Source organism: Apostichopus japonicus, chromosome 7 (assembly GCF_037975245.1).
Source record: "Apostichopus japonicus isolate 1M-3 chromosome 7, ASM3797524v1, whole genome shotgun sequence".
NCBI classification, from domain to species: Eukaryota; Metazoa; Echinodermata; class Holothuroidea; order Aspidochirotida; family Stichopodidae; genus Apostichopus; species Apostichopus japonicus.
This window is the reverse complement of record NC_092567.1, coordinates 2,779,401-2,801,613: the sequence shown is the minus strand read 5'-3', so window position 1 is coordinate 2,801,613 and position 22,213 is coordinate 2,779,401. Positions and strand designations below refer to the sequence as shown.

The window sequence follows — 22,213 nt, the reverse complement described above, 5'->3', positions numbered from 1 at the left end:
AGTTATACGAGGTCAAAGTTAATTTTCAGACATGTAATGCAATAACTCCCAGTTCCAAGGTGTGACAAGGTTGATATTTTTGGAGTAGTTGCAAATGGTATAGGGTAATATTTTCAAACTTAACGGTCATGTGATCCAAGGTCACCAAAGGTCAATTAATGATAAAAAACTAGTATTTTTGCGATAACTTGAGAACAAATTGTCCGTTAGGGTTGGGAGTTGCTTCAATGTAATCCAATTGTCGACCCGCATCTGTGTGACCCTTGACCTCAATTTGACCTCTGGTGACCTCTGGTGACCTTTTTGTGTTTTGTGGATTTTTACAGTTTCGATGCTATTTTCAGATGTTAAAGGTACCTTCCGATCATAAATGTCAATGGGTTGACCCCCGTGTGACCTTTGTGTGCGAAGTTATACGAGGTCAAAGTTAATTTTCAGACATGTAATGCAATAACTCCCAGTTCCAAGGTGTGACACGGTTGATATTTTTGGAGTAGTTGCAAATGGTATAGGGTAATATTTTCAAACTTAACGGTCATGTGATCCAAGGTCACCAAAGGTCAATTAATGATAAAAAACTAGTATTTTTGCGATAACTTGAGAACAAATTGTCCGTTAGGGTTGGGAGTTGCTTCAATGTAATCCAATTGTCGACCCGCATCTGTGTGACCCTTCACCTCAATTTGACCTCTGGTGACCTTTTTGTGTTTTGTGGATTTTTACAGTTTCGATGCTATTTTCAGATGTTAAAGGTACCTTCCGATCATAAATGTCAATGGGTTGACCCCCGTGTGACCTTTGTGTGCGAAGTTATACGAGGTCAAAGTTAATTTTCAGACATGTAATGCAATAACTCCCAGTGCCAAGGTGTGACAAGGTTGATTTTTTTGGACAAGTTGCGAATGGTATAGGGGAATATTTTCAAACTTAGCGGTCATGTTATCCAAGGTCACCAAAGGTCAGCTAATGTTAAAAAACTAGTATTTTTTATTTAGAAAATGGGCAAAGAAAACATGTTTGAATTTTTAGAGTTTTGATGCTCCGTTTAGGTCTCACCGATCAAAAATGTCAATTGGTTGACCTACGGGTGACCTTTGTGTGTGAAGTTATGTATACAAGTTCAAAGTTAATTTTTAGACATTTAATGCAATTAAATCCCAATACCAAGGTGTGACACGGTTGATAATTTGGGACAAGTTGTGAATGGGGTGGTGGAACATTTTCAAACTTAAAGGTCATGTCATCTGTGGTCACCAATGTTATCATATCTGTTGACCCGCTTGTAGGTGACCTTATACTTCTTACATTTTCGACGCCATATTTAGATCTCAAAAGTGCCTTTTGATCAAAAATCCGATCACATTTTGTGATCACAAAAGTGTTGGCTATAGTGTTGGTTACTTTATGCGTACATGTAGGGCCACAATTACTTGGACTATTTGAGCCCAATCTTGCTTGATAATATGTGTATTGTCATATACCCCAAGCAAGGAACCACAGTGCCCTTGGGCTCTTGTTTGCAAACAACACTGAACACAAGATTTTAAATATCTTGCAGATAAAAGCATTCATTATGCCTATGTTATAAATATTTAAGTCATACTTAAACAATTTTTTTACATTTTTTCCAGATAATAGTTAAATACGTTAAATTATGTTTTGATAATTGACATTAAAAGAATACATATAATGTCACAGATTTTTTTTATCAGAATGTGGCTAAACCTAAACTGCAGCGGTTTATTACTCAATGCCCCCATCTTTGTAGGGAAAGAAATCAGTCAGTCACCTTTATGCACGATGCGCTGGTGAGTGGTTCCGTTCCGGTTCGAAGTTTCAACATCTACAGTCGCAAGCATCCACGAAGGATGACATTTCTTAACCCAATGGAAGAGAAGTACTTATCTCTGCATCAATTTCAGTTAAATTTAGCAGTAGTGCAACCACTGTACAGTCAGACCATTTTGCTGTTGTTGCCAAACTTCATGTTGTAAATCATTGATAAACTAAAGTAAAATTCATAAATTTCTTAAAGGCTTTGATGGTGAAACTTGGCAATCACCAGATTTCCCAGTCGGTCACAAGTTTTACAAACACTAAGTGACATGCCAGCCATACTAAATTGTGCATTTTGTGCCCATTTTTACTGGAAATGTTGCTTATTATTAAGGTCGAAAAAAAGGATCACATATGGCACCATTTTGCATTTCAGCCCTTCTTCGAAAGCAAAAATTGTCCACCCCTCCCCTTAGACCCATCCCCCAGGACGGCGATCATTCATGCCTGACGCCCCCCCCCCCAGTGGAAAATCCTGGATACGCCCCTGCAAACAATACACATTTCGTCATTACTGTGACCCACATCAATACTGAACATTTTCCAAATTTCCATATCAAAATGTTGACTACTTTATCCCGACAATTTTGAATATTTTTGGGAATTTCAACCCTTTCTCCAAATTGAAACCCTTTTCTTGAATATCAAGTTTGTCTTAAAATTGCCTTCTTTAATTTAACCGAAATTCTCAACACTAGACTACTTTATCTAAAAATTAAACTTCTTCGATTTATTTCGACCTCTTCTTTAATTCCCTTCGTGTAAAATGTCGATTTCTTTTTTTGTTTTGAATTTTCGCCTTTTTACTAGAAATTTTTACAGGGGCGGATCCAGGATTTTGAGAAGGGGGGGGGGCCGACATCCCAATGGTAGGACTTTATTGATCTGCGTCTTGGGGGAGGGGTCTAGGGGGAGGGGTTGTCCCCCTCTCCCTTGGAAATTTTTGGTTAATTGTGAGTGCTTAGATGCAAAATGGTGAAACATTTCGCCAAAAACTAGAAAAACGAGAAACGTTGCAGACACGATTTTTTGTGCACATATTTTTTCTCGATAGACACATATTTAACAACGCTCAACAGTGCATGTACAATGGATACACTATTATTGCGTCGATTCGTTTTTTCTTTTGCGCGAAAATTATGACACCAGATTCACACCAAGAAAAAACATAAAACAAGATATATTCAATGAGATAATTATGATATACTTATTAATGAAAGGGGGGGGGGGGTGTAGGCGGTTTTACACTATCTAACGCAACGTAGTCGCCAAGAACCTGAAGTATTTTTAAGGGAGGGCCCGATAATAAGCGGAAACGGATCACCGACCTAAAAAATATCGGAATTTGTGGACTATTTCTTGCTTCCTATTGCATTAAAACTAAGCACCATATATGTGAAAGACACAAATCACATTCTGAAAATTGTGGAAGCCACCCGTTACCAAAAGCAGTAGTACTTGCTTACACTCCATGTCGTCGCCATGTATACCAATACTCCCCAAGAGGAGGCATTAGATATATGTCAAGAAGTCTATGAAAAGGCGGAAAAAAGTGAATATGGAATAAATAAAATATCTTCCATATCCATGCGCAAACTAATTGAACTTATTTTTAACAAGAAACTGTTTCGAGTTCAATAACCAATTCTATCTACAAAAGATCGGTTGCGTCATGGGTAGCCAAGTCTCTCCGGAAATCTGTGATATCGTCATGCATAGACTGGAAAACCAGATTTTACCGACAGATAATGAAATCTTAAAATGGCTCCGCTATAGAGATGAAATTCTATTGCTTTACGACGGTTCATCTGCAGGAACTTGAACAACTAGTAAACAGGTTGAATGAAATCATGGGCGGCGATCCGTACTTCCGAGTGGGGGGGATATGACCTTGTTGACTATCTAAGCGTAGCGCCACCATGAGTTGGCGCGAAGCGTACAAGAAAATTTGGGGATTTACAAACCCTCTAGATGGCCGGAAACGCACTTCCCAAGGTTTCCAAGCGGCATATACCCAACTTTAAAATAGGGATATCATGTCCGAAATATCTCATAATCAGGATCCAAAATACTTTTTTTTTTAATTTCGAGTGTTATTTTGGGAAAATTGCCCCTGTCAATCTTGTTTCAGGCGCTACGTTAGAATGTTCGAGAGCTCTTTGATATTATTCGATGAAGAAAATGGCCTCAGGCTATTATAGGCCTATACACATGCAATACACAATTAAACATAGTTACATTCCTAGGTACCGATTGCTAGGGCATCCAGGTGAAACGTGTATTAAGCATTACCCAGGTAACATGAGATTCTCAGCTATTCGAGGGAACATGTACGTGTGTAGGCCTACTATAGGGCCCATATGAATACTTTGAGGGTGCATATATGTACTATATCAATACCGTGGGGAAATAATATATACATTTTGTTGTTATAGGGCCAATGAAGCCTACAGTCAACTATTCTTGCTTTATAAAGATGGTTTATTTGAAAAGATCGCACTGCGTTTATGGTAGGCGAGAAATGAAGCTAAAAAAAAGCCGTACATTCACGATGATGCATAAATGTAGGCATGAAAATATTCTTATCCCTGGCATTTGGTGGGGGGGATATGGTGTATTACATCCCCTCCACCCATTTTCATGGGGGGATATGGGGGGATAATTCACCGCTTCTTAAAGTTTACGGTAGAAATATTACACACCGAGGTAACATACCTAGAGTTGAATATCTTCAAAGGTCCAAGGTTTGAAACCAATGGGTTATTAGACACCAAAGTCTACACCAAACCCACGGAAACCTTCCAATACCTCGACAGAAACTCTGCACACCCACTTGCCACTTTTAAAGGCTTCATTAAAGGGGAAATATTACGATACGCACGTCTATGTAACAAAAAGACTGATTTCTTACAGAAAAAGAATGCGTTCACAGAGAAACTGTTACTCCGTAACTATTAGAAAGAGGAAATTGCCTCAGCCACGAAAGGCATAAAATTTGAATACCGTGGGCAATACCTCACTACCAAACCTAAACAAAAGGAACCACCAATGGTGTTCAAGCTTACATTGGCACTTAATCTCGCAACACGCGGACACAGGCGTAGCGAAGTTTTTTTTTGTTGGGGGGGTGTGGAGGATTTGATTTGCCGACGGATCTGGAAGTGGTGACTGAATTGGGGGAGGGGTCTAAGGGGAAGGGGAAAATTTTTAGTTTTGAAACGTCCTTAGATGCAATCTGGTGCATATTTTAAGTCAAATTTGGCATCGTAGAATTTCCATTTCGATATTATTTTTATAGCAGTCGGCAGAAGAAGAATTAATTGGGACCACTTATCGAACTGTGTTTTCTCTTTCACCGATCGTAGAAATAGTGAAACTTCGTGATGAAAATGTTCAGAAAACTTTCCGGTAGTGAGAAATAACAACATTCATTGATATACAAGCGAGAAACGTTAATAATTGTGTACAATTCGTGAGCCGTGTCCTTAAGTTTTCCACGGAGAACGAATGACATCTGCGATGACGTCATTCTGAACAGAGGATAATAACAACACGTTGTCACACGATAGCACGACTCATGGGCTGCGGCCTATACGGAAGCCTTTAATTCCATTTCTTTCACTGAGTTGCCGGCGATTCTGGCACTCGTCTAGCTGAGCCTGGCTACAGTAGCTATACTGACGGCCGTGACATTATCAGTTATTTGCCGAGAGGTTTTTAACTTGCAGGCGTCGGGTGATTGGATTGGTGAATGAGTTTATCAGATGAAGAACTGGAAAATTGAAATAACCGATAAAGAAGCTCCCATTTTCCTTTTCTCTATTCAGCTTTCCTTCTTTCTTCCCCTTCCGCTCTCTTCACCTTTTCTCCTTTTGCCGACAGACCCAAAATTTGCCGACAGCGACCAAATTATTGGGGGTGTGACACCCCCACACCCCCCCCCCCCCCGCTCGCTACGCCCCTGCACGCAGAATGATCCAAACTCTTTCCAAAAGAACCGATTCTAGCATACAAAAGGGCCCAAAATCTCAAAGATTTACTTGTTAACTCAAGGTTTCATACTAACGAAGAATCAGCTGACTCTCAAGGTTCACACGAAGCTCTTTTAGATGCTCTTATAGCTGCACTATGAGTCCATAAAAACTCGTGCACAGAAAATAGATGCATTTTGAGAACGAGACGCCCAGGCCGAATATAAAATATTCAAAGGCTACTACTGATGAAGCTCCTCCTATAAAGTTTGAGAGCAGAAACCGGTCTAGTTGGTCATAAGAACCTACACTAGTCTCTCCTAATATTAACATAACAGTACACTCAATTCACCTAATAGGTGCAATTATGTTTCACCACGAGGAGCATGCTATAAGTTCATGTTCCTCGGGCCCTCCCTTAAAAATACTTCAGGTTCTTGGCGACTACGTTGCGTTAGATAGTGTAAAACCGCCTGCACCCCCTTTCATTCAGATAATTATGATATACTTGCTAACTGTGCATTGATTTTCCCTGACAGTAATAGTCAACACTATAGTACTGAGCCGTATCTAATTAATACGTGATGTCGCGTAGGCCTGATTATTGCCTTAGTTTCAAATTTGGAATAAAAACGATCGCGTTTCAGGGAAGAGCAGCTGGATATATATTAGGCTTTTCTTTCACCAAGTTATGCCTATTAGGAATTTGAAGTACTCCCACATAAAAAAAAAACGCAACTGATTTCCAAAAAGGGGGGGCCGGGGCCGGGTCGGCCCCCCCCCTGGATCCGCCCCTGTTTTATATCGAAATGTCGATATAAATTTCAATTATTTTATCTCAAAAAATAAACTTTTCTTGATGAGGATGGTACTAAGTGAAGGGAAGAAGAAAAGAGGGGGGGGGGGGGGTCTACATGAATTGACTATGAACATTATTGGTGAAATGTCGCCATAGTATTTAGATTTGAGCAATCACGAGGTACGTGATAAGAAAAAACATCGTTTGATAGCCTAACACTCTCTTTGCTGCAAAGATTTAGCTGAATAATCCAGCACTGACATGGAATGTAATTCATTAAAAAGAGGTTTGGTCGGGAGGGGATAAAACATGTACTCCTTTACAAGGGGCGTAGCGAGAAATTTGCCAAGGGAGGGCGAAGTCTGTAGGCAAACTATCTAAGCGGAGCGCTACCATATGTCGGCGCGAAGCGTACAAGGAAATTTTGGCCGAAAATGCCTCCCAGATCGCTGGAAATGGCACTTCCCAGGCCTTGTTAGTTCCATCTAAGCATTTTTTATTTTTAAATTACTAGCGACATCATAAAAAAATACAAACAGTATTCTCAAGGAAAGGGGCGGTTGCCCCCCTCCCCCCTCTCCTTGGCTACGCGCCTGCCTTTAAATCATTTGAAACAGACGGTATTCAATTTGTGATTATTGTTCGTTATGCATCCACTAGCAGATATTAGGGTGGGGGAATGTGTACATATGCTTTTGGCCAAAATTGTAACCGTTGGTTGTGGGGAGGGGGGGGGGGCTAACACCCAACCTCTAGGGGAAATGTCAATGATAGTTTGATCTACTTGATAGAGGTTGTGTTGTATTATTCACTTCCTCGACCCCTTCCTTACTACATACCCAATCGACGTCAGTTTTTAAACTGTCTGTTTCCACCAGGCATGCATAACGTTACGTACATTTATTTCTATTGGCGCAAAAATATCTGTCATAAATCTCAAATATCACCCGCGAAAAGCTAGGAAACACCTGTTTATGAATATCGGTGACTCATGCTATTGAATTACCTGTTCACATATAGTGTATATCACTAGTGACAATGAATGGTTTAGTGTTATATTAGTGGAGATGCAGACGTACCATATTCGTGGGAGTTGTTTGTTACCATTGACTTGTTGAGTGGTTAGTTATTAAGATGGATTATTTAATGGAGAGGAACCGCTGTTAATAGTTAAAACAGCAATTATTCATCAGTGAGATAATTTGACGGTAAGGTATAGAGGCATAGGCTTGGATGTGTACAAAGGCCAGTTCAAACTTAGTTAGGTATGCTATAGGCTAGAGTAATAAAGTTAGGCTATGTTAGAAATCTCAAACATCACCCGCGAAAATCTAGAATTAATACTTTTAGCAAGAGCTGGACATGCTTAGCAAATCTGAGTCATAAATAATGAAGATCTTAGCCTAGTTGTCGACTGATTATCAAAAAAGTCAAAAAAGTTTAAGCATAACTTAACTATAAAGGAATTGAATAGAACACAAACGAGACACTGAGTTTTCTTTAGGGATCTTAAATTAAGCGAGGAATAAGACTAGCGGTTAACATTGAAGGTGAGCTGATGCCTAACCTTTTCTACGAAAACAATTACTTCATTCTAGCTAACAAAAAGTATCCATAGACAAACCGTAGAAACTTTGTTATCTCTTCAAAAATCTTAAATCACAGAAAATGGTTCAACTCAATTTTAATCGTAAATAACATTGTCTTTTACTGCTATAGCCTAGGCCTTCATACACGTCAATCTACAACATTCCAAAATGATTATTATAATCACCAAGCTTACTAAATCTTTTAGGTCGGACATTTGAGCCAATTATGTGAGAAACCTGCAGTTTTTTACCGAGCAGGGTGACTGAAATAATGTTAGCCTATTTAATAGCCTAACTTATTATTAGTTGAATGTTATATACTGAATAGGACCTAGAGCTTTGAGTTTGAGCCTCTATAAAACAGTTTTCCAATTAAGTATAATAATAATAAATGAAATAAATAGTTATTAAAATGAAATCGTTCGTCCATGTTTTTCCAGAAGCAACTAGATCGTGGTGTTGCACTCACAGCTGGTTTTGTCTTAATTTTGCACACTTAGTTATAAAACCCGTACATCATTTCAAAGCCAATAGACTTATGGCCACATGAAATTAAAAAGTAAAATGGTTTCGAAATTAAAATTGCGCCACTTCATTTACTCAATAGCAGACGTAAACCAGAGCCGTACCTCTAGTATTAAAAGGGCGCCATCCTCTCATTAAACTCATTAACTGATTTATCTCTCGTGTTTGTTAATCTACATTTGTCCGCTAACTGTTCACACCCGCTGAACTCCATAATAACAGAAGATATGACAATGAAGACCCAACCAAACCGATTAAACTGAAAAGAAGTAATAAATAATTAGTATAATTAAACCCTCAAGGATTTGAAGTGTTTCCAGATAACAATATTATTCGTAAAAAATGTAAAAAGCGGATGGTACTATTTAATTGAAATAAACGATAAAGTATAGAAATTTCAGATTATAAGTAATACACAATTATACAAACACAAAGAAAGAAAAATGTTATATTTCGAAAAAAATCCACTAGAAGTTATGTCACACACAAACCGTAACTTAGGAATGAATTTGATAAGTAAACACAGATGGACATCATCTTTAAAAAAATCATCCTTTAAACAGTTGGTATTAATTGGAAATAATTATAATTAAAGATAATAGTCGGATTTGGATCAATAATGAAATAATATGTATATTAAAATTTGAGTTTAAGCCTCATCAATCTTCTCTTTTGAAACTTGAATTTCATCTGCATCTGCTTCTCTAAATTGCATTTTAATTATATATAAGAAACAACCTATTGATTTAAATACAATTCTTCCAAATCTCCTTAAACTTTATAAAAACCTGATATTAGTTAGAGTAGAAGTTTCCTTTTCATGATTCCTATAACATTAAATTACATTTTCCTTCTGAAAGTTCTAAATAAAAATACAAATAAATTTGATCAATTGTTTTCTTCAAAAGATAGATAATCTCAATTATTATTTACCCATTTCTTATAAAATTCTCAACCCGTCATTGAGATTTGTTTCCTATTAACTAATAAATAGTTATATTAAACCTTACTAGCTATAAAAACTTTAATTAATAATTCAATTTTAAAACAATCAATCTAATCCTTTAATCCTACATTACTGTTTTATTTTCCTCTAATCTAATCTATTTATTTCTGTTTGTATTCGACTCCCCCTTAAAATCAATCCCTTATTTCCGTTCCATTAACTTAATCCTTTTCACAAATAAACATGACCTAAAAGTCTTAGTTTATCGCTTTATTTTCCATTTATCATTATTTCGTTATTTCATTATTTTTATTATAATAGTCATTATTCTAATCCTTACCAATTCCAATTTATTTATCTCTATCTACTCTATTATCAGTAACTATATTCTTTCATTCTAGATTCCTATCTCCCGTGTGGCTCTAGTAGGCTGCTCTCCTAGAGTTGATGAGTCTGGTCTGAACCTTATCCTTGAGTCTGGTCTCTCTCTCTCTATCCTGAGTTCTCTCCAGGAGCTGTGGATCGGTGACGACAACAGGAGACTAACTAATGAAGAGTGGGCGGCCATCTTGTCTTACTCCTCACAGTGTACAAGCTTGAAGGAGCTGAGGTAAGTATTCCGGTGTAGATGTTAGAATCATTATAACAGTTAAACAGGGAATTAATTTAATAATACAAATTATCAATATTAAACAAACAATAAATACTGTGAAGTCTGCTGTATTTTAATGTCAAGGATTGGATTCAATGAGTTTAGTTGGATTTATTTCAATAATTAGGTCATCGTGAAAGGAATTCTGTAGAATGTTATGATTAATAAAACAAATATAATGGATAAATAGGGAATATTTTAAGAGGGTGTTGGTAATAGAGGGGTATGGGTGGGTGGTGGTTGTTTAAATGTTCTTTGTTTATGCTAATGTTAAAATTTAACTCAATAGGTTTTAGAATTACAGGAATGTTTATAAGGATAAAATAAGAGATATATTGACAAGGAAATTGGATTTTAATAATTTTACCGAGTAAAATTAATATTATAAAGTAAAGTTTTATAAAGAATAACTGTTAATTTTGACTGAAACCCCCGAAATAGTTTATTTTCAATTATGTAAAATTAATTTAAGAAACAAAAGAGATTGAAAACCGTTATTAATATTAAAGTAGTAAAATAATTGCGATGAAAATAACAATAACTTTTAACTTTGTTGTTATAAACTACTCATAATTGTGATCAGATTATGACACTCTAGCAAAGCTGTAATGTATACAAATGAAGCAACCAATAAAACAGTTTTAGTTGTCGAAATTTAAAAAACAGTTACGCAAAATAAGTTAACAAATTGAAACAAAATAAAAATTAACTAGAAGGAAATAAATAATTGAAATTGAGTTAACTATATAGTTAAAAAAACCAATTATTGCAATAAATATAATTAAAGGCAAATCTGTATCTTATAACTTCCAGAGGTTCAAATTTAATCAATTTAAAACTACATCAATTTCTTCTCTATAGTTTGAAATACAATGTTATACAAAATAAGTTAAATTAATATTCATGCTTATATTTTAACATAATTATGAACAATAATTAAAAATTTAACCAAGAGCTTTCAGCTTTGTATAATTCATAACTTTAAACAAAAACTGTTTAATAATTTAATATTCCTCGTATTAATGTTACTTCATACTTGATTCGATCATGACGTCCTTAGGTCGTCCTTTACAATGCAGTGTTAATTAATCCTCCCAGACCCCCCCCCCACACCCCTAACCAACACCTCCTCTCATTCCTCATCTTGCCCTGTTTGGTCTTACATATCAAACCTCGTAAAATTTTCTCCTTTCCGTCCTCACCATTCACAAAATAATCAGTGACAACTTCAACTTACATCTGACGTGTTACTAAAAAAATAATTCGCACCCGCCCCTCCCCCCTTCCCCCTTTCTCTACCGCGCCTCACCCAAATCTCGAAAGAAAAGAGAAAACTATTTAGTAGTTACATAAATGAAATAAATAAGAAAAGAAAGCTGCTTTACATATGTTATAAGTGAACCACCGCCATTCCAGGAATAACTAACCGCCGGAAAAATATCACTGGAAATAATACATTTTGGTCTTGCTATAAAAAATATATAACACATAATGTTTATTCTAGACTAATTACCTTACCCCAATCCCAGTGTGCTCTTGGTTAAGTTTAGTCTCACCCCTCTGCCCCACTCCCCTTCAGACACCTTACCTGGACCCGCCACCACTCTCCCTTTGACACCACCCCTCCCTACCCGTCGTACATACTCGTTTTTAGATGGCCCTGGCCCCTTCAAACCCATTCCATGTTTCTATCCGATAACATCATCACCGTTTTAGTACACACAGTAGGCCTACTTTGCTTCAACAACAGTTTTCTACACAGACGATTGATTCAAACAATTTATTTCTAAAGAAAAATAAGTTAGCAGTAGAGATGACACACCTGGATCTCCCGTAAATACCTAATTAGCATAATAATAGATGACACGACCCGGTTAAAGATAATGAATAGAAAGATAAACGAGCCACGCGTCTAGTGTACACCTGGAATGTTGTAACTGTCATATAACGTAACCATGGAAACAGACTATAAGTAGGTCAGTCTGTGTCTAGCAGTGGCTGGGAATAATGCATTTTATTCAATACGGGTTAGCATGTCATATGCCATGATATTACGGCGTGTTCTCATTATTATTCTTTGTTTATATATTTTAAATGAGTAAACTTGATTTCCTTAGTTATTTAATACATCCCTCACTTGCTCCTCTCCCTAATTTGATAGAAGGATTGTTTTATTCCCCTTTCTTCGTTTTTCCCCCTTTATGTACTTCTCGTTGGTGTAAGGAAATCTGCCTAATTAGCACATAATTGAATAGCCCATAATGTTACTCACATATCTAATATGTGACTACAAACATTGCGGGTTCTTAATTGCCTAGTTTTATGGAGAACAGTTTTTTTTAATTTTTTTTATGTGAAGTTGATTAAACGGTTAAACGGTGGAGATTAAATATTGCTCGTGTTTAGCAGGGAGAAAGTAATTCGAAGGTTCATGTCGCCTTATACCAAATCTGAAATATAGTAATAATAACCAAGTTAATATATTTCTCAGCCATAAATCATAAACAAGCACACAACAACACGAGCAAGAAAACAAAGCACTTGAGATCATTTAAGATTCGTTTGATGAGATCTTTCATCCCTTTATAAATATCGAATTATATACTGCACTAGTTCTTTTTATCTACACAGTACAGGCGAAAGTGATTAAATTATTCCATCAAAGTTTAAAATGTATAATGGATAACGACAACTAAAGTCGATTTCAAATTTGCAACTTAAATGTTTTTAGCGAATTTAGAAAGGCTTAGAAGGCTGTCATCATCACCTTCAGACTTTCTTCCAAATGGTTTTATTGTAACAACACACGCTAACAAAATGAAGTACAGATTTCTATCCCCGGTACACAATGAATGAACCTACAAGTTAACAATCACAATAAATACTTATACAACTGCCAGGGTCATATCCAGGTCGTGAATATGGCCACGGTTCATTTAGTTTTGTTGCTGAGAAGGAAAACAAAAGAAGCAATTATTCACTTGTTGAAATGAATTCATTGCGTCATATTTTGCGATGTTTTACATGAATCATGGTGGTATGCTTATTAAAACTGAACATAAGTATATTGTGATAGTAACATGGTCGACAAGTAAAAATTAAAAGAAAGGAAAATAAAGAAACCGAAGGAGAGGACTTATGTTCATAGAAATACAGTTAGTAGAGATCTGTGGGTAATTGTATTCCATCGGTCGCACATTCGGGGTTTTCCTCCCGTCAAATCGCAGCGAATAGAGTGAAAACATGTAAACTAAGTGTGTCTAAATACCGCGAGTCTACGCTTTCAGAACGCATGAAGAGAAAGATGAATTCTCTACGCATAGACCTCTAGGCATAAGAATGCAAGATACAGTTGTGCACACTTCGTGACGGGTGGGCTAGGTGTTTCAGCGTTTACATAACGCGTTGCCAATTTTTCAACAATGTTGTTTGCTCTTAATAAATCAACGATTACGTAAGACATGATCGAAGTTTTGAACTGTTGAAGAACCATAAACCCGAATTTTGCATACCTAATTAAAGTAAGTCACTATCTTCTCTCAACTTTGTTGACCCATTTCGTATGTATACACACGCTCAGTTATCTCAACACTACACATTGTTTTAGCCCCAGCCACACGGAGTAATGTACAGTATACAGGACAACAAACTCGGCGATAAATAGTTTTATAGTTTTATAGATACATTTTATCAATAAAACCAAGGTGAATAGTGTTTGACCTGTAAATTTAAGCAAGTTTGAACACTTCACTGTTCATCGATATGACTTCAAGCATTAGCGCTTTTTTGGTTTCGATGATAATCGTAACGTATGTATTCATGCAGGCGGAGAGTGTTTGTGTGTGTCTGTGCGTTTGTTTTGCTATCCGACCGAGGACTTGAACAAAAGAATTTCAGGTCCTCGGTTGTGATTTCTAAAGAATCACCACGTCCTCGGAAGAATTTTATTGTGTGGGATATTGTTAAGGTTAGGGTACGTGGATTTGAACAATGGAAAATACAATGGGGTCCTCGGTCTGAATGTAATACAATCATGTGTGTGTGTGTGTGGGTGTGTTTGTATTATCGGACCTCAAAGGACGATGACTTGACTACACATGTATGCGTGTGTGTGTTTGTGTGACGCCTCGCTTGTAAACACGATATCTCAAGTAGGGAAGCTTGGACCAATCTAAACTTTGGTGTATATAGGTACCACATTGAGTACAAGATCCCTTTTGTTTTGTGGGGAGGTCATTTGGGTCACTAGGGGCCAAATACTGACCATCTTGTAAACACGATATTTCAAGGAGGTAAACTTGGACCAATCTCATATTTCGTGAATAGTAGGACCACATTGAGGAGCAACAGCCTTTTTTTGTGGAGATCAAAGGTCATTTGGGGTCACCGGGGTCAAATTGAGAAAACCTTGTAAACACGATATCTCAAGAAGAAATGCTTGGATCAAACTTGCATTTCATGTGAACGAGTACCGCATTGAGTTCAAGATCCTTTTTGTTTTTGGTGGAGGTCCAAGTGCATTTGGGGTCACTAGAGGTCAAATTGTGAAAACCCTGTAAACACGATTACTCAAGAAGCGAAGGTTGGACGAAATTCATATTTAGTATGTAGTTGGTACACGTTCAGTACAAAATTTTATTGAGGTCAAAGGTCATTGGAGTCACCAGACGCCAAATTGTGGAAACCTTGTTTTATAAGCTACCGTATCTCCCACAAACCAGCCTATCAGATAACGTGTGCGTTACGCCTCACACGAATATGAGGTCCTTGGCAATTGGAAATAAGCTTATGGGCATCCGTAGAATCTAAAACTGAAAACACGAACATATTTGCATTTGCCGCTCGGAAGCCTTATTTTGCGTGCCGAAAGGTGTACTTTGTAATAAAGCGGTTGTGTTGGACGTTTTTCGTCTTATTTATTTCAGGTTGGATGTAGTTTCGTTGTGACCAGTCAGCGTTTATCAACTTAACAGTTCGTCTAGTTAGATTTTTTACTATGACCAATCTCAATGCGAAATAATTGTGTAAAATGGTCTTAGTTTGGCAGTGAGTTTCACGAGCTTTTGTCTGGATTGGTTATTAATCCAAATTTGTGTAGTCTCTTCCACCAGTCTCAGCATAGCTAGGCCTTAAAAGTAGCGTTCGACTTTCATCCACGTTTATGATTATGGGACAACTTGAACGAACCTGGCTAGGCCTGTGAGCAATTTTATGTTGTGTAGGCCAGCAACGGTTGCAGGGGTCGATTAGGGTTCGTTAACACAACAACGTGAAGAATACGAGTCAGAATACCAATACACTTAAGATGGCAAAACATCTCCTTCATTATTTCCTAAGGCAATTTTCCTACAGGCTATCAGTCATAATTCGCAAAGTATATGTAACGGGTTGAAGTTTGGGACCCCACCAAAATTTCATATTTAATGCGCATTTGGCGGTCCATAGCGTGGAACACCCATGCAGAGACTGTTGCAAAATTGCCATTATGCACTGTTACACCAAGTTTTTCCTGTTCTCTCTTCTCCAGGTGAGATGGTCTTTAAATCCTACCTTTTGGCTAAATCAAGTACTACTAAGCCCATCATAAATGTTTAGAGGTCTTAAATATATTGGTTTTATGTGTGGATGACCTGTTGTTAAGTAGCAAATAAGTAAGGAATAAACTATTATTTGTGAAAGTTATAATTATATATCGTAGTGCATGCGTAAGCTCATGCCCGTTAGGTTGTTAGTATACTGTGTGTGTGCATGCTAACGTAGCGTGATAACTACCATAGAGTACATGGGGATCGCAGTGTTAACAAAGCTGACAGGTTATTTTCCGTCAGGAATTGTAAGCTATTTTACTGGGAAAATGGATATAGGATGAAGGATTACAGTTGTTATCATTAATTACAGTTGTTATCATTAATTACAGTTGTTATCATTAATTACAGTTGATATTGATTAATTATGTTATTTTAGAGTTTTGGTATGATGCAGGAGTGACCATTTTGAAGGTGTTTGTGTGCAGCATTTGTTCGTACGTGATAAAAGTGTAGGCTATGGCTGTATGATAATGGCGGCCATGGCCTCGTGGTCACTGTGAAGTGACGTCACGATTGATGTCGTCATTAGGGGAATCCCCTGAATTGTGTCATCTGCTACGATGGTATTACTAGTGCATATAGTTCAATTGAATCATTGAGTGTGTGTTAAGACCTCGGTGAGGTAATGCATATTTCCTTCATAGTAGGGAAAAATATATATGTAATAATTTAGTTCTGCTGAAGTGTAAAACTAGGTGGAATCACCTACAAGTCCTGGATTTAGATTTTGAGTAAGTCAGATGCCAAAGAATTAAGATATCTAAGGAGGGCGAGTTAATATTTCATATGTTCCTGTTATTGAGCTGACATGTTGAAATAAATGGTTGCAAAATTGCCATTATGCACTGTTACACCAAGTTTTTCCTGTTCTCTCTTCTCCAGTCTTCTAAAGCTCCTCAATGGTAATAGTTCAGTGGCCCGCCCGGTGTAACATATAGAACAATTTAAGGAGTTTTGAGACAAGTTTTCTCGAGAGATCTTACAGTCTCATATTATCATTGCGTAAAAGATCGCTTTGATTTAGGCAGTGAAATGGAGTAAGAGCGATATTTTTCGCGCATCAATCTGCAGCTAAAAGACAGATAATTAATTGGGAAATTGTACGAAGTCGTCGCTCTAATTGAACAGCGGTTCAAAGTAGCAGTAAGGTACTGTATATACTTAGGACTCCCGCACACCTAGTTTCTGTATAGTATATGCCTATAAGGCTATAGTCAAGTAGAGGAGCCCTAATGTAACAGAAGCCAAGCTATCTTCGTAGGTATTTTACAGATGTTGTAGTTTTAATTGTTTGAGACACTACAGTAGGCCTTCCTGCTTATTTATGATTCTGCGTCATGTTTTACTTTGTTCAACACTTACTTTTGGTGGAAAAAAGTTTTAATTTCGTACTGAAACATAACTTTCTTATGTGCAATTACCTAGCACCATGCCTCTGCCAACCGCCAAACCTTTGTTCATAGAAAGTATTGATGTTGCAGATCTGTACTTTGGAGACTTGAACAACAATCATATATAGGCCTAGTGGCGAGTGAAATTTGGCGAGTAGATTTTTAGTCACGGTCGCCAAATAGCGATTACTTTCAAAAATAATTGTCGAGGCCTGAAAAACTTCACAACATGATTTCTCATGGTAGAAATCATGGATACTTTTCATACATGGTATATGGATTTGCCATATTGAGTACAAGAATCCTATTGCTTGTGAGGTCAAATCTCCTATAGGTCACCAGAGGTCAAACTCTGAAAAACCTTTTACATGATATGTAACGATGGAAATCGTGGATACCTCTAATACTTGGTGTGTGGATTCATAACATCGAGTACAAGACCCCTATTGTTTTGGAGGTGTGTATAGCCACGTACAGTAGACTGACCTGTGTTTATCATGCCATATTGGAATTGTAACAGCTTGTTCTGGTTATACTTACAAGCAGAAGTCTAGTGCATTGAATTCATCGAAATCTCAATGCATTTTGCATTCGGGTTATCTTTGGAAAGGAGGGGTGGGTGGGCTCCAAATATGACTTGCGTCCGTTGGGAGGGGTCTAAACGGGGAGAACACTTTTATTAAAATATAACCTTTAATAAATAGTTTTCAATGCTGTAGCGATATAAATTATTAGTTCAACAATTATTTCCAGTATTTTGCCTACATGTGTACATTGAGTTGTTATGTCCGCTATAGCCCTTACAGTATATATAACATTAATGAAATATTCGAAAGCGCCTGTTTTAACCAGTCACTGGATAGATACAGAAAACTAACGATTGTAAGAAAAAGTTTTACATAAGAAATAGCAGTATCTATGCGTTAATTATGCTAATTAGATACAAGGTACGTAACCAATATATTTTCTTTACATTGTCAGGAGCAGTGTTTTACATAGAACTGGGCAATTCAGGTATAAGGTAGGATGATACTGAGCTAGACTTGAACATATTTATTGGATATTATGCACTATCTGGTACTGGTTAATTACAGATAATTTCATTTCATGCTCGATAAACTCAAGTGCCCTCTTGTTGTTGTGTGTTTGTAACAAGTGCCTTCATGTCTAAAAATTTGCTATTTGGCTTCAAAATAATAATAATGATAAAATATGCAGTTCAAAAGTACCGGTATAAAGACAACTGTTGCTAAAAACATTCAAGTACGGTACTTGAACCTGTGGAAAGGAATGCACAGATTATTTATTTTGAGAGGGTTTCCGATAATTTGACAGTCTAGTAGTTTCTTGCGTAAAATCAAAGTCACTTGTTCCACTTCCCCTCAGTGTTTGTTCTTCCACCTTCCAATAAAACTTTTCTTTTGTGAATCAAAGACGATGGCATTAGTGTATTCTTAACAAATTATGACCAGGAAGTCTTCATAACTCCTCGGTATGAAGGGGGTCAGATATTTTGGACACATGCAAATCTCCATTGAGAACATAGTTAAATAGGAAGATTCGATTGTGTAATGGTTAAGGTTATTATTATCAACTCCACAAAAATGTTATAATTTTGTACAATTTGATTAAGATCAATGGCAAAAAACAATGCGCGCAATGTGGTAAAATTATTGAAGGTAGATATTGGTATATCATATAACAGTAACAATTTGTGTTTAACTTCAACCCGAGATGACAAATTGTTGCGCCGAGTAAAAGAATGTTGCTATGTCCTCGACCCTCCTATCCCTCTACCTTCTATTTCTCCCCCGTTTTAGTGCAATATTGTGCAGGTTTGTCATTCCGAAATTACGTTGAAAAATGTAAATTGTAGCATCTTAAACTATTCTGAGATTAAGAAACAATTTTTAGTATTAAGATTCATAATTTCTAGATTGTATATTTTACCACTGCACTCTAACAATTTCAGACATTTTAGTTCTCATTTAAAAGTGAGAATGGTTCACGAAAACGATATTATCAATCAATTTACCGAAAATAACATACGATAAAAATCACGTGATCCGAGGGGATAGTGGCAAGCAGTTGTTACAAGGATTTGCTCCGTTTACTTAGTTTATTGTGTACAATGTTGTATTTCTACATGTTTGTTGTTTAATTTGTTTATCTTCAATGAGTTAGTAAACAATTAACCTGACTAGGAGGACATTCCTCTACGTCTTCTACATCTTACACGATCAGGGACGTAGCTAAGGCCTGATGATTGGGGGGGTGTAGTGGCTGAAATTCCAACTGGATGGGTTTTGGAGCCAGAAAATTCCGACTGCTGCCTTGTACCCCCCCCCCCCCTCCACCCCGCACTAATCGTCAACGATACGGTCAGTGTCAGTCAGACACCCAATCTTTCGCGACTGCACTTATGTTCCGAACTTTTTTCGATACATTTGTACCTTATGGGGCAAAGTTTTTCCCTATGTTGATGGCACTTTTAAGCTTCCATAGATTAGCATTGGCGTTTTAATTGTATACCATAGAGACAATGTATATCCCAACGACGTAGCCAGGAGTTTGAAAGAGGGAGCACCTTTTGCGATTGATATGGGGGAGGGGTCTAAGGGGAGGGGTTGTCCCCCTCCCCTTTGAGATATTTTTGAACAATTGAAGGTCCTTAGATGCGATCTGGTGCAATTTGTTGCCAGTTTCATCATTATCATATGATATCATATTCAGTGGCGTAGCTAGGATTTTTTGAGTGGGGGGGCCATGGGGGGGCTGTTCTTTCTAGTGGGGGGGCCGGAGGTTACTATCTAAGCGGAGCGCCACCATGGTTGGCGCGGAGCGTACAGAGAAAATTTGAGATTTCAGCACCCCCCAGATCGCAGGAGATGGCACCTGTGAGGCAAAATAGCAACCAAAAAGATGTGCAACTTTGGTGACAGAAATGCAAAAAAAGTTTTTTCTCTTTCATGCTGACTGGCCTTGCCAACTCAACCAGACTTTTAACTTGAGGGAAGTTGGCATCATTTGCAGGAATTTCAGAATTCCCAATATTTTATATCTCTACCATTAGTGGAAAATCCTGTTTCGACAGTTTCGTGGCCATAAAAAAGTTGTTTTGTGGAATATTCAATGACATATATTCATTTGACTCGAGGCAATATATGAATACCTGCAGGGGCGGCGATCTGTTTCAAATATTGGGGGGGGGGGACATCTGCTTGGATGCAGGCGAATTACTGTCAAAGCGGAGCGCCACCATTGGTTGGCGCGCAGCGTACAAGAAAATTTCTGGTTTTGATAGCCCCCCACTGCAGATGACCGGAAATGGCACTTCTCGGGCTTGAAAATGACCAACCAGATGTTCAGAATTTGAATAATAAATTCACTTCAAAACATACCCATAATGTTGCACTAAATTTCATGTATGGACAACCAATATAGAAAACCCCCCTCAACCACTAACAGACCGGTCAAAATTGTACGAGTGTAGAGGGAAGTATACTATGATGAAGAATGTTGGTCAAGGGATTTTCGAAATTTCAGACACAGTTAAATTATTGGTGTACAAATATTAAAACCTCTTATAACGGCTACTATAAAACTTCGATATCATAGAAAATACCAAAAAAAATATGCTCGAGGGGGAGGGCGGTCTCCACCCCTTCACCCCCCCCCCCTCCCTTGGCTACGCACCTGCGGTTAGAAATCTTGTAGGAAACAGGCCAAATGGAAACCCAGTGAACCCATATCGATGTGGATCCTATGTATGATTGTACGTACTTACACTCATACACAAGATGCAAACCAAATTTCATTACGGATGCGGTCCGTCTAGCTATTCATTTCGAGAAAAAAAGTAAAAACTACTTTCGGTCATATATAGTAACAAATTGTGACACGGTTAGACAGGCGCTTTGCGAGGAATTTGCCAAGGGAGGGGCAAAGCTTGTACCCAGACTTTCTAAGCGTAGCGCCACCATAAGTTGGCGCGAAGCGCAAAAGAAAATTTTGGCCGAAAATGCCTCCCAGATCGCTGGAAATGGCACTTCCCAGGCCTTGTAAGTTGCATCTAAGCATTTTCTATTTTGAAATTACTAGCGATATCATAAAAAAATACAAAACATATGCTTAAAAAAAACTATGCCACCAAATATTGGGGGGGATATAAGATACTATATCCCCCCACCTAAAATATTGGGGGGACATGTCCCCCCCGTCCCCCCCCCCCCCATGATCGCCGCCCATGAATACCTGATACCTCGGCTCAGAACAAACGGAGCCAATCTTTTGATAGATTGTTGCGCTAGGTGGAAGCACTGAACATATTTTCAGCAGATATCGCTATCACGCAGCACAACAAGGTTCGTGGTGTATGGTCGCAATCGTCGCATCGACCATTGCCATGCCATGCTGTGTGACCATTCTCATGATTACTACAGATATTGTATTATTCTTATTCTGCCAGATGCAGACGAGAAAATTGTGTAACTCTATTTCCCAAATTAATGAACAAAAAATATTAGCGAATCGCACTGATGAGTGTTTTTTTTTTACCCCATTCCCAGTGGGGGGGCCAGTGGGGGGGCCAGCCGATTTCATGGGGGGGCCTCGGCCCCCCCAGGCCCCCCCGTAGCTACGCCACTGATCATATTATCAGCAGATTTTGTTTTCCTGTTTGAATTCTTTTACATATTCTTTTACATAATATATCAGAAATACATTTTACGAACTTAACTGATGGACAATATAAACTTTCCTATTTTGTAAGACAGCCAGATGTGCAGTGGCCTAAAAACAAATATCGTTATCGCCGTGTATTAGCAGTGTAATAACAACAGTTATACATATTTTTCGACACTGAAAGGGGGGAGCAGTCGCTCCCCTGCTCCCCCTGGCTACGTCCCTGTATATCC

The 22,213-nt window shown here is 37.8% G+C and overlaps 2 protein-coding genes across 10 annotated transcripts in view; one reads left to right on the top strand and one right to left on the bottom strand.

Annotated features, from left to right (window-relative positions):
* The window catches only part of LOC139969995 (uncharacterized), a 958,452-nt gene that overhangs the window by 450,138 nt on the left and 486,101 nt on the right, over window positions 1-22,213 (bottom strand). The window lies entirely within an intron of this gene.
* LOC139969970 (uncharacterized) overlaps window positions 1-22,213 on the top strand; it is a 395,025-nt gene that overhangs the window by 160,967 nt on the left and 211,845 nt on the right. For 2 of the 5 annotated variants that reach the window (XM_071975447.1, XM_071975451.1), the window contains exon 7: window positions 10,068-10,276. The exons of the other annotated variants lie outside the window; for them this stretch is intronic. In XM_071975447.1, the coding sequence (XP_071831548.1) occupies window positions 10,068-10,276 (209 nt within the window). The remainder of the gene's footprint in view (window positions 1-10,067; window positions 10,277-22,213) is intronic. 5 annotated transcript variants of the gene reach the window in all.